Source organism: Rosa chinensis, chromosome 1 (genome assembly GCF_002994745.2).
Source record: "Rosa chinensis cultivar Old Blush chromosome 1, RchiOBHm-V2, whole genome shotgun sequence".
NCBI classification, from domain to species: Eukaryota; Viridiplantae; Streptophyta; class Magnoliopsida; order Rosales; family Rosaceae; genus Rosa; species Rosa chinensis.
In genome coordinates, this window is record NC_037088.1 from 66448819 (window position 1) to 66460940 (window position 12122).

Below are 12122 nucleotides of genomic sequence, written 5' to 3' on the forward strand. Positions count from 1 at the left end.
CAAAATATTAGAGATTTACAATACACATGGTTCACATGGTTTGTTATAAATTTTTTTGTTAAAGTTATGATAATGTCGATGTGTTTTATGTTTTACCCAACAAAGTCTTATTGTTTTATGGTCCTTTTCTCAAAATCTTGATGTCAATGTGGTGGATTGCTTTATACTTTACATGTCCGTTGGATAATGATTTTTCTTTTTCTTTTTTGGCAATGACTTGCATAACAAATTGATACAAAAGAAATGTTTAGTTGTGATTTGTGAAAGGTTATTTCGTGAAAGACATTGCGGTCACTGTCAATCAAGATAATATATTGGTACACCAATTTTTCACCCAATTGGTAAACATAATTTAGCTCATGTTTAATGTACACGAATTCAATTTTTATTAAAAAAAAAAATTGTGTTTCAAATGGTTAATGACTGAACAGTTGAAGTTATATTTTTATTTTATGAGAAAAAAAACTACAAAACAACCAAAAGAAAATTAAATAGAGGAGCCTCCAGGGCACTTATAGTTGATATATCCTATTGAACATAGAAGCAGTAGTTGTGGAGTGAGGAAGGTCCCGAAACCAAATATGACTCAAATCGAGATTATGACCCATCTTTGTCAAAGAATCAGCAACAAAATTGGCTTCTGTTGAAGATGTGTTTAAGCTTGATATCCTCAAAACATGTAGCAAGCTTCCTGATATTCTAATAGCTGTGAGTTAAGCCTTTGAGGAATCGAGTAATTACTAGTGATACAATGGATAAGAGTTTTGGAATCACCCTACACTTCAACTTTTGAAACCATTTTCTAAGGCTTGATAAAAACCATCACAAAGAGCAAAACTTTCAATGAGCAAGACATTAGTAGTGCCCATGTATCTTGACTCCGCCAATAAAAAAAGTGCCATTAGAACCTCTAATTATAATATCAACTGTAGCTTTGTTGTTATGGATAACAGAACGCAGTCGTCGAAGTTAAGATTGACCGTTTAAGGACTAGGAGAAACCCACCTTATGAGCTTGATTAGATGGTTTCTTTGTAGCTTAAGATTCCCTTTCCAGAAACTAGAGCCAATAGAAGCAGAAGCCATAAACACTTTGGAACGATGAGGAAAGATTTGGCAAAACACGAGATTGTTTCGAGCCTCCTGAAGTTGCCAACATATAAGCAGAGCTTTACTCTTTACTTCTCTATCACAAAGGTTGATCAATAAGCTTTTCTCTAAGCCAAGTTACTATACCACCACTTTATTTTCTCTTTTGATAGTTTGAAACTTTGAATGAAACAACAGATGTGATGAGTCTGATGAACTAATTTCTCGTAAAAAAAATATATCATATTTTGGTATATAAAAATGCGTGTGTTGTGTGTGTGTGTATCATATGATACATATTTAATATCAGCTCAGTCTATGGCCAAAGTCATAGCTTCCACCTTTGCATAACCCTATGATTAGTTGAATCATGATCCTCAATTCCTAGTTTCAATAAATAAATCACCAAAAATTGGTAACGTTCCCAATTTACCCATATACACCAATCACAAAAAAAAGGAAACAAACAAAATCTATAAAAATATATTTATTCTTCTCTGAATTATAGAACTTTTCTATAAATATTGGCCGGTACGCCATTCTCGTCCAAACCAAACTGGGCAGAACACAAAAGCCAGATAGCCAGAACCCAAAGCTAGTTCTAGAGAGAGAAAGAGATAGAGAGAGAAACTCATACTGTTTAACTCTGACAACACAGACTAGATTCCAGAGTCTAGTTCAGCCCAGGTTCTCCATATTTCAAAGCAAAACCCAATCTTTCTCTCATCAACGTCAGGCAAGATCACCTTTTTCATTCACTTTCTCTCTCTGTATCTGTATGTTTTTGGCTTATATGTATACGTATGTTATGCGTTCGGCCACATTGGGATTTTGTATTTCCGAGTTTTGAATGTAATGCTGGATTTTCTCTCAATTTGATTGACCCAATTTGTAGAAACAGAGGATTAGTCTAAGTGCAGTGCATCAATTTAATCCTAACACGTTGTTTGGTTCCCGGAAAGTTTCTGTTTTTGTGGCCTTTTTGCAACCAAACAGGATTACAGAAAGGAAAAAAAAAAAAAAAAATCTTCTCATGTTTCTGGGGATGAAGAACAACTGGAATTTGAAACATAATTTATTAATTTTTTTTTTGTTGTTTTTGGTACTTGTCGGTGTAGAGGGTATAAATTCTGAGGTTGTCTGTTTCTCGGGAGAAAGCTTTGTGTTGATAGTTTATTTTTGTTGCTGAGGTAATGCTGGGCACCAGAAGTTTTAACTCCTTTGTCTTTTTGATGAAAACTTGGGGCCCAGTAAATGGAATAAAATAAATCTCAGATGATTCTTTTCATTCTTGCAATGTAGGTGTAATTTTTGTTTACTGCGTGATCGAGGTGTTTAACTCGAGTTTAATTGCAGATGAATCTTTTGAGGGAATTGTGTGATTTAGTGTGATGTGGTTTTAGGTTCTGAAAAGGAAAAAGATCTTGCCTTGATTATGTTCTGTATATTCAATTATATTGCATCCGCAAATCTAGTCTATCTTTACATAAAGAGTGAAACTTTCCATTTTTTAACCATATGTATGGGTTATAAGTTAAACCCTTTTGCTTAAGAGTCGTTTCTTGTGATTTTTCATCTGGTATGCCTCTTTTCCTTGTTAACCAAAGCTGTTGTTTTGTTTGCATTGGTTGTTTTCAATGTACAAGATAAAGGTTTTAACTTGGTGCAATTTGTGTTTGTGTGTTTCTGTGACAACTTGTCTTTGATTGTCATAGATGTTTTGGTTGTGATTACTATTTCATTTTCCAAAATGTAGTACTTAATGAATGTTGTTTATTTCAGAGGCTGGAGTCGGAGAAGAAAAAGATAGTCTATGGGGGAAGACGCAGGAAGAGGTTTGGAATGCCAGAAGACTATGGATGGGAAGGTGAGTAACAGAAACGGTTCAGAGAAGGCCATTCCTTCTTGTTGCTTGAAGGCTAGGGCTTCAGATCCTGAGGCCGATGCAATAAGCCATTCTACTGTTGTTTCTGGGTGGTTTTCAGAATCCCAGTCTCGCACAGGTCATTATCTATAATTTCCTCCTTGTAATCTTAGTCAACTCTTTTCTTTCCCATCAGCAAAGTAATACATAGTCTTGTTGGATGTCCAAGCAGGTTGATAACATTGACCCCTATATTTTCTTTTTGATTTGAATTGCAGATAAGGCTAGTAGAAAGACTTACTTCAACAACCCGATGTGGCCTGGTAGGCTTTACTTTGATGCACCTATAAATCCACTTCTTTTCATATGTGCATTAGTATTTGTTATACTTTGCAGCACATATTTCAGTTATACTATGGTTGAGGTTTTAACAATTTCTGATGGTCACAATCCTTAAGTTCTTGAAAACTGCCCTTTAGAGGACCCATTGTCAAACATTTTCCAGTAATGAGGAAAGGAAATAGGGACTGATGAACATTTGTTGCTTGATTTATATCTTGCCCTATTGGCGTAGTATCTGTTTGTTTGTCCTTTTTTTCTTTTTTTGGCTCACTAAAATTTCTTGTTAAAATACATTCTGTTGAAAAGTTATCATCTCTAACTCTAGACTGTTTTTGTGCATTAAAAATGCCTTTGATATTTATTTTATTCTTTTATTTCATTTTGAAAGGTGAAGCTCACTCACTGAAAGTAGAAAACATTCTATTCAAGGATAAATCAGAGTTCCAAGAGGTTTTGGTTTTTGAGGTTTGACATTCTCATCTTGAAGGTTACCTCTGGCTGTTTATATCCATTCTATTCGTTCTTTTTCAAGCATTTTTAATATGGCTTCCTTTCTGTTCAGTCTTCAACATATGGAAAAGTGCTTGTTCTTGATGGCATCATTCAGCTGAGTGAGAAGGACGAATGTGCATACCAGGAGATGATAACTCATCTACCTCTTTGTTCGATTCCCTCCCCAAAAAATGTAATTTTCATAATCCATCCATCTTATTTTTGATGTTATGGTGTGTTTACTACTATATGATTATGTGATGGAATATGGTACTATATCAGGCTGCCAGTTGTCCTTATTGCATATTCTTTCTGCTATTCAGTAGTGCCAGCTTATGTTCATATTGCTCAATCTACCATGAATTGCAAAGCATATCTGGGTTTAGGAGGCTCTTGAAAAAAGGGATTGTCCACTTTATTATTGATCAGTAAGGTTTTGCATATAGTGCCTTCCATGGAATGATGTGCCTTATTTTGGCTGGATTTGGCTGCACAAGTCTGCAGCCGACTATTTGCAATGTGAACCAAGTTCATATGTGCTCAGCCCCTGTGCCTGTTTTCTGCCACATTTAGGGTGGATTTGGGTATATGAGCATTTTGCACTATGAACAAGTTTTCTAAATACTTGTCTAGTCAGGGTTTTGATCTTCGGTCTAATTTTGGTTTTAAAAACAGAGTTGATTAGATTCCCTCATGAATTTGATGATTAATAGTCTTATTGTTAATGCTAAATGCTTTAAAATCCTTGATGCAGGTTCTGGTTGTCGGTGGTGGTGACGGTGGAGTTCTTAGGGAGATATCACGCCATCCTTCTGTTGAGCATATTGATATATGTGAGATAGATAAGATGGTTATAGATGTAAGTATTGGTTGTATTTGATTGTTGAGAAATTCTGTGGCGACCAACTCATCTGCATTTTGTTTTTTCTTCTAGGTGTCTAAGAAGTTTTTTCCAGAGTTAGCTGTTGGATTTGAGGACCCTCGTGTCCATCTGCATGTTGGTGATGGTATGCTTACTGCTACAATTTCTTCTATCTGTTTGATAAAAGAGTTTCATCAAATTGGTTTTTCTATTTTGCTTTGCTGTCCCAATCATATCTCATTTTTATTACATGACAGCTACTGAATTCTTGAGGCATGCACCTGAAGGGAAGTATGATGCTATAATTGTTGATTCATCAGATCCTGTAGGTACGTTTTTTGATCTTTTACTAGAACACTTACTGCTTATATATATATATATATATAGTGACGTGTTTTTGCATATTCACATGATTTTGATATGCATTCCTGACTTTTAAGGTTTTAGAATCTAATGCTTAAATATATGGTATCCTTCGGACATAGGTCCTGCTCAAGAGCTTGTAGAGAAGCCATTTTTTGAGACAATCGCTAGAGCATTAAGGCCTGGCGGTGTTCTCTGTAACATGGCAGAGAGTATGTGGCTCCATACACATCTTATTGAAGATATGATCTCTGTTTGCCATCTAACATTCAAGGGGTCAGTCAACTATGCATGGGCGAGTGTTCCTACATATCCAAGGTAACAACATAATTTGTTTCCTACATAATTTGTTTCTTACATATGCAAGTTTTGTCATCAACTTCAGTTGGATGGTTTGGCATTATAAGAGAACTTGCCAGTCTGAGATAAATTGAATTCTTCCCATTCGGGGATCAGGTAGATATTATGAAGTGATTCTTAGTCTGAGTTTACTGTCGTGCAGTGGTGTTATAGGTTTTCTGCTATGCTCAACAGAAGGGCCTCCTGTTGATTTTAAAAATCCAGTCAACTCCATTGAGAAGTTGGAAGGAGCTGTCAAACACAGAAGAGAACTTCGGTTCTATAACTCTGAGGTAGGAGCCCCAAAAGTTTTTCCAATTCACCCTTGAGAAGAAATTTATCTTTTACTTTAATTTCCTTTATTCAGCTTGGGTTTGGTTGTTCGTTTGACAGATGCACTCAGCTGCCTTTGCCTTGCCTACTTTTTTGAGGAAGGAGGTGAGCGCACTCCGTGATTCTTCAACTCCAGCAAGACAAAGTGGCTTGTCCTAGTAAATAACTAGCGACAACTGGTTACTCTATCTTCCTGATTATTGAAATGAGTACCGCATGGAAGAATAGAGACCAGGTAATTATCAAGTGTAGATGGAGCTCCTTTTGAAGCATCGGTGGGATTTAAGTTTTACTGTGATGTTATGTCTTGAATGACCTATTACTATATGTTTAGCCCTGTTACATTATTGGATCGTATGAGTAATTTGCTCAGTAATCAAATAATTATGAATATTTTCATTCGATTTTTCTTCTTTTTTGTTTCGTTTTTAGGCAATGATCGATTTTTCTTCAAACGATATGAAAATACAATTAGCGTTATGATTAACAGCTCTTGTCGCATTTAGATTTGTTTTGAATTAACACACAATACAGGATAACTACTAGCTAGCATCTGATCTTGTTTTGTCCTATGAATTAAATAGCTTAAGGTAACCATGCTAGCAACGATTAACAGGGTATAGCCGCAGGTACCCAAGTTCTTGGGAGTAAGTAGACAATTGAGGAGCTTTTATATGCTTCTTTAATCGATTGCGGCGACGGGCTCTTATGGAAGAAAGAGCCAATTCCTCCAGCTGAGAATTGTTTCTGTTCAAATCGGGAACTGCCTTGCTGAAATGCCACCAGAATTTGGAGACCACAGCCTTCAAGTCCTTTGCCATGAGAGAAAAGGCTTCAACTTTTGTATGGCATTTTACATTTTGGGTCGAGATAGGGAGGTCGGAGAAGGACATGTATGAGGCAGCCCAACTCAAAAGTTCTTCTCCATAGAAATCACCTTTACCAAGACACTCTGTGATTGAGGAACCCAATTTTATTGAACCATCAGTACTTGTTGTGTAAGTCCATATAATGCCTTCTGCGTTGAAGAGCATTAGATCAAGTGGTTCTCCTGCTCGAATTACATAACTGTTCTCTGTGTAGATTACTGGTTTCAGATTGTCGCAGATGAGTTTTAACACACTTTCATCCATATATCGAAGCATCGGTACCTATATATATAAAGCTCAGGTGAATCCAATAAGAATTAGAACATGCAAGATAATTCATGGACTGAAGCCAAGTTTGGGGAAGCAAGTATTTACTTTCTTAAGTGAGTCCATGCAGAGAAGGCGCTTTATGGACCTTCTGTCCTTCAGGGGAAGAATAGAGAGTAGATTCTCCACATGAACATCTTTGTTCTCTTCCAATTTCTGTCTTACGTTTTCGATGATCACTGTCTTCATATCGTTAGGGAGATGATTTCTGGACATCCACCATTGTATCTCTAGCTCTTTCATTATCATCTTCTGTCTTATCTCTTCCGATTTCGTAGTTGCCAACTGTATATACGTCTGTTATTCCAGAACACAGACAGCAATGGAGCTCAGCACAATGTATCCTTTTTGAATTTAAAAACTAAACAGTGGAGAGCTGCATTACCAACCTGTACATTTCCAATAAGATACAAAACTAGTAGCAAACCAGTTAGAGATATAACGATTGCGAAGCAGTTTTCCCACACATAGGTACTCGTTTCCAAATTTTGACCAAGAGAACTGCAGAAATTTACGTAGTTAGTTTTCAACACTGCGAATGACATCACAGTATACACAGTTTATATGTATCTGTATATGCAGACCTTAGATTTCGCAGACCCCACCAGAAAGAGTAAAAGAACTTCTTGGAAAACTTTGTTGAGTGCGTGCTACCGGACTCAAGGGCATTAAGGAAGATTCCGAAATTAAATTGTGTTGCATCTGATGGATTTACCGGGCAATTTTCATCCAGGAGTGAGATATTACTAATATATTGTGGATCTGTAGGTCTGTCATCACAGTAGTAAGTTGATATACATCTTATGGTATCAGGATGTTGTTCACAAGCCTCATGCCAGCATGATGTCTCTCGTTGAACAGAAAGGAAATACCAAAAGGCTCCAAGTACCTAAATATTAGCAGATTAATCAATCAATAGAAAACTCAGTCAAGCAGTAGGTACTAAAGAAACTAAAGAGTTATGGGAATGATTACAATGGGGATTAAACTTACATGACTGGCGAGGATGTAGAGAAAAATATTGAATGCACCTCTAGCCCATATTCCGGTTTGTTTAAGTTCTTTACACGAAAGGTAGATTCTATAAATCTTTGGCATATATTGAAAGAGCAGGAACCCGTTTAAAATCTTCTTTCTGTAATCTGAGCCATCCATTTTCAGAAAGAATACCAACAGCGCCACCTTCACAAGACACACAATTGATGAATTGAATATATTAGCTACTAGCTAGGCTCAAAAGGGAAAATCTAACAATGTATAGGCACAGAGGAAAAGATGTTATGTTATGTCTTACTTGTGGGATCGGAAGAATGGCTATGAAGTCTATTATGATGGAGATAGATAACCAGGACATCTTCTGAGATATTGCCTTGGCAAAGCCAAGTAACTCTGCCTTTTTCCATGGCCAACCTGCTGGCTTTCCTCTTTTTGATATCTCTGACACCACAGTGTTGGTACTAACACGAATTTCATGTATAATATGCATTATGAAAGTCATATCGGTGAGTGATCGGAGGACTAGAGCTGCAGTTCTCACCCTCTTGTCCCCATCAATGCACTTTTTATCTTTGTTGATGTAGGGGATGTAGAAGAACAAGGGGTCTGCGGTTACTGAAATCAGACATGAAATCACAAATATCTTATACCACATTGCAATGAAGGCCCCCTGGGGGTCAAAAAATTCCTTAAAGGTAGGCCATTTTGTCTCTGACAATATTGAATGTCCTCCACTGTTCATAGGAGTCTTAGGAGATTGCAGCCTTCCTTTACTGTCTAAAGTGTAACCTGCTGTAATGCTGATATAAAAACATACAAATGAGTTGAAGCCATGACATGAGAACTAAAAAATGGACGCGAGCTAGCTTTCGTTACATGAAGTATCTTTTCTTCAAGTATATTGAAGTTGTTTAGGGACTAAAAGTGAAACAAAAAAAAACTACTGACAATTTGTTGAAGCAAGAGTAATTTGGCTCCTAGAAGCAGCTAACCTTATGATGAAGCTATCGTCTGGATTAATAGCCATAAATCAAGTGCCTGACTATGTAAGTATCTTATATGATGGACAAATTAGTAAGTGATGCAACTAAAATTGGACTTGGGCTTAGAGTTTTTCTTTTGCAGAAAATCCGGTACGTTGAAACTTGCAACAGAACTGAAATCGGAAGCTATTAATCACTATGTCAAAGAACATTGCTCAGACTCCGTTTTATAGACTTATACGCAGCATTAGGTCGACAATTAATTAGAAAAAGAAAAGGTCATTTGGGTTAGACAAGTTGTTGATTCTATATACTTAAACAAGGGCATGCAACACGAGGTGATCGTTTCATTGGTGGTACTAGTCTTGAAGATCGAAAGTCAATCCAGATGTAAGTTGTATTATTTATCTTCATTTCCTGTCAATTACTATGGATTAGTTGAACAATTACTAATCTCGGTTGATCCGTTAAAACTCTACTTGTCCACTGGGGTTGCCACTGCCAGTACTATATGAAGATTATATATAAATCATGAGCGTATTACCTCTCAAGTGGCCGGAACCATCAAATCCATGGGCGGCCACTGCAACAAGGCAATACTGCCATTCCTTGATTGAGGATGTATTGTCAAAGGTTCATGTCACATTGGTTAATTGTTTCATGCATAGAAGACTATTCTTATATACGTCACAAATTACGCGGTTAGTGCTTAACTATCTTGAAATCCAGATTATGAATCTCTAAACTTGAAGCTAGCTGGGAAGTGGTAAGTGTCTAGGAAGGTAGCTACTAGCTAGTCTGCTTTCTAACTTTTTTAGGTGTTGATCTTCTGAAAGAATAAGTTCATTTTTTGTGTTGTACACTATTCATGTAATAAATTGGTGTATGTATTTGTTTGAATTGAACAAATTAGTCAATGCCTTTTTGACATGAACTTACTTTTTCAGAATATTCTTTTTTAAATTAGTCATCAATTAGCAACTTAAGAGATTAAGAGATTAGCAACTTACAAAATAAGATATAAGATGATTTATCAAAATGTATATACATTTTGACAAACCATCTTATTTTGTAAGAAAAAGTATATCGGCAAGTTAATCTCTCAATCTTGCAAGTTGCTAATTGACTAATCTAGAAAACGATACTAAAGAATCAATAATTGAAAGTATAGAAAGAGTCTGGAATGAACCAAAACAATTGTAGACCAACAGATGCCGTCTGCTTTTCCGTTAGACTGACGAGGTCAACTTGCATAGGACAAGTTAGATGAAACTGTGATTCGAGATTAGTAAGGGAGAAGGGGGACAGGCATGTGCATGTAGAGGAGGTAAGGTTGGAAGACTTGAGAAGTATTCTGGGTCATCCTTCATCTCTACAAAATAATATATCATTGAAGAAACCATAAATGTGCAAACAGAGTTTAGTTGGTGTCGTCGTCTGAAATCACAACACCCTTCCAGCAAACAAAGCAACTTCATTTGCAAGAACCTAGTTTCAGGAGAGTGTCTTCTGTGAACTGTCACCGGAGTCAAATCCCGCCTGTGAGCAACACGGCACACCCCCTCACCAGGTTTAATTCCTGATTGTTGTCCAATATGTTAATTTTGCTGGGCAATTGTAATTCCGATTATCTTTTCCATCTTGACATTGTTGCTTACTAGTCGTGCGTGCCATGAACCGGTCATGGTGGGTTTATATATTCTAGAATTGCTCTTGCAAAATTATATCCCATTCAATCTGTTTCTTATCAACTATTGTCCTCTTATTTCCAACCATAGCATTCTACTTTACCTTAAATTCATGAATATGAAGTCAACAATTTAAATTCACACACAATCAAACAGCAATTGTACCCCCATCAATTCTTCTTCCTATCAGGCTATCACATAAGAAATTGATTCTAGCTCTTAAAAGAAATTATCTTTTGAAGATGGAGCTTTATATGTTGAAAACTGACGGAAGACATAGAAAGCTGCATGTAAATTATGTTGCTGGAATGAGTGGAATCATTTGTTAACACAAGCTATGTTTTTTTCATTCATTTATATCAGTTTCAGAACATTTTGTTTCTCCTCAAGTTCTGCTTTAGTTAATACTTGGAATTGCACAAGTTAGTTCAAGTTATAACTTTTCATTACCTGCAGTTATATGGAATTTAATCTGACCCATTTGTTCATTATACACAGGCTGCTAGAGTCTTTGAAAGTCTATTGGCAGAGTCCATCTTGGAAGGTGAGGGCAACTTGCATTTCAAAAGCTTGCAACTACAACACTTGAAAAACTAATGCCGAGGATAGAAGGGAAGGGAAAGCTTGATCAGGCAAGGTGGAGGCTAGTGTATGCACCACATATACCTAGCTTGCTTTTTGTTGATCCTACTGTGGATCCTCTCAAATCTCTGGCCAGTAATATTTCATTTGGTACAGAAGTTGAAGTCCAACTTGGGAAACGTCTTACAGGTATTTTTCAAGCAAACTCCTTAATCTACTTTCTATATTGTTGCAACTCACATTTGATTCGACTTGATTCTTATTCTAGTTTTGCTATTTGTTATTATTTAGAATATTATGTCGCTTTAGCAAGGGAGTTAAGATGATTAATTAATTAACCTTTCAGAGAGTTACTTGTATAATATCTTTCATTGTCTTATGTGAATTGAGTTCAGTAGCAGTTTACCTTGTAATCCTATAGTGTGGGTAGAGAGAATGTTGAATAGATGAATACTAACTACTTTTTTTTTTTTCTGTCTTTAAATGATGTTGAACATAGACACTTGAGATATTGTTACTTTTTACCTTTGAATGTTGTTATGATCCTATAGGAGATATTTGTCTCCTCCCGGCCTCACTTGTTCGACAAATGAAGGACTCGGAAATGGCAATGCAATGAACATTAATCTACCAGCTTACCAGCCGCCTGCACGTTCAAAATGCCTCATTTTTGAATATTCTGACGTGGGATTAATCTGCTAGCCATTATACTTTTAGTTGTGAATTGTAGCTTTTAAATTTCCTCAACTGTCAATTGTACATATGACACTATTTGCTCAAAATTGAATTAGGCAACTTTGTAAGTTCACAATGTTACTTTGTACATAGTTCAATAAATCATCAATGAAAGGAGATTACCAGTTCTAAGTTTCAATTGCAGTACATCAATGACTTATACTAAAAGGAAACTCAAATTCTTGCATTTCATCTCTCTCTCTCTCTCTCTCTCTCAAGCTCAAGTCAATGTTTGATTTCTCAGAAGCCCCAATAATGG

At 36.3% G+C, this 12122-nt stretch overlaps 2 protein-coding genes and 1 long non-coding RNA gene across 5 annotated transcripts; 2 read left to right on the forward strand and 1 right to left on the reverse strand.

The window, feature by feature from the left end:
• Positions 1 to 1621: 1621 nt before the first annotated feature.
• LOC112183532 (spermine synthase) lies at positions 1622 to 7127 on the forward strand. 3 transcript variants are annotated; one of them, XR_005804451.1, is made up of 12 exons: positions 1622 to 1824; positions 2871 to 3091; positions 3231 to 3275; positions 3683 to 3759; positions 3857 to 3979; positions 4541 to 4645; positions 4721 to 4793; positions 4906 to 4977; positions 5134 to 5329; positions 5514 to 5643; positions 5744 to 5918; positions 6300 to 7127. XR_005804451.1 is itself a non-coding variant. In XM_024321919.2 (11 exons), the coding sequence occupies exons 2-11, from the start codon at positions 2902 to 2904 to the stop codon at positions 5840 to 5842; spliced, it is 1110 nt and encodes a 369-aa protein (XP_024177687.1). In that variant the 5' UTR covers positions 1622 to 1824; positions 2871 to 2901; the 3' UTR covers positions 5843 to 6095. The 3 variants fall into 3 exon arrangements, 1 of the variants encoding a protein (XP_024177687.1); XR_005804450.1 differs by having other exon boundaries at positions 6313 to 7127; XM_024321919.2 differs by lacking the exon at positions 6300 to 7127 and having other exon boundaries at positions 5744 to 6095.
• LOC112172594 (cyclic nucleotide-gated ion channel 1) lies at positions 6283 to 8617 on the reverse strand. The gene is made up of 6 exons (XM_024310001.2): positions 8174 to 8617; positions 7873 to 8061; positions 7464 to 7768; positions 7269 to 7380; positions 6928 to 7176; positions 6283 to 6834 (listed from the first exon to the last, which is right to left on the reverse strand). The coding sequence occupies exons 1-6, from the start codon at positions 8615 to 8617 to the stop codon at positions 6283 to 6285; spliced, it is 1851 nt and encodes a 616-aa protein (XP_024165769.2).
• Positions 8618 to 10165: 1548 nt separating this feature from the next.
• On the forward strand, positions 10166 to 11995 carry LOC121050938. The gene is made up of 2 exons (XR_005804456.1): positions 10166 to 10428; positions 11045 to 11995. It is a non-coding gene; the product is annotated as an uncharacterized LOC121050938 (long non-coding RNA).
• Positions 11996 to 12122: the final 127 nt, after the last annotated feature.

Coding starts and splice junctions, on each gene's coding strand:
- LOC112172594 (XM_024310001.2), bottom strand. CDS start 8,617: ATGAACAGTGGAGGACATTCAATATTGTCAGAGACAAAATGGCCTACC. Junction 7,381..7,463: donor TGGGGTCTGCGAAATCTAAG/GTCTGCATATAC, acceptor AAATTTCTGCAG/TTCTCTTGGTCAAAATTTGG. Junction 7,177..7,268: donor ATCTTATTGGAAATGTACAG/GTTGGTAATGCA, acceptor CTGGAATAACAG/ACGTATATACAGTTGGCAAC.
- LOC112183532 (XM_024321919.2), top strand. CDS start 2,902: ATGGGGGAAGACGCAGGAAGAGGTTTGGAATGCCAGAAGACTATGGAT. Junction 3,276..3,682: donor CAACAACCCGATGTGGCCTG/GTAGGCTTTACT, acceptor TCATTTTGAAAG/GTGAAGCTCACTCACTGAAA. Junction 3,980..4,540: donor CGATTCCCTCCCCAAAAAAT/GTAATTTTCATA, acceptor TCCTTGATGCAG/GTTCTGGTTGTCGGTGGTGG.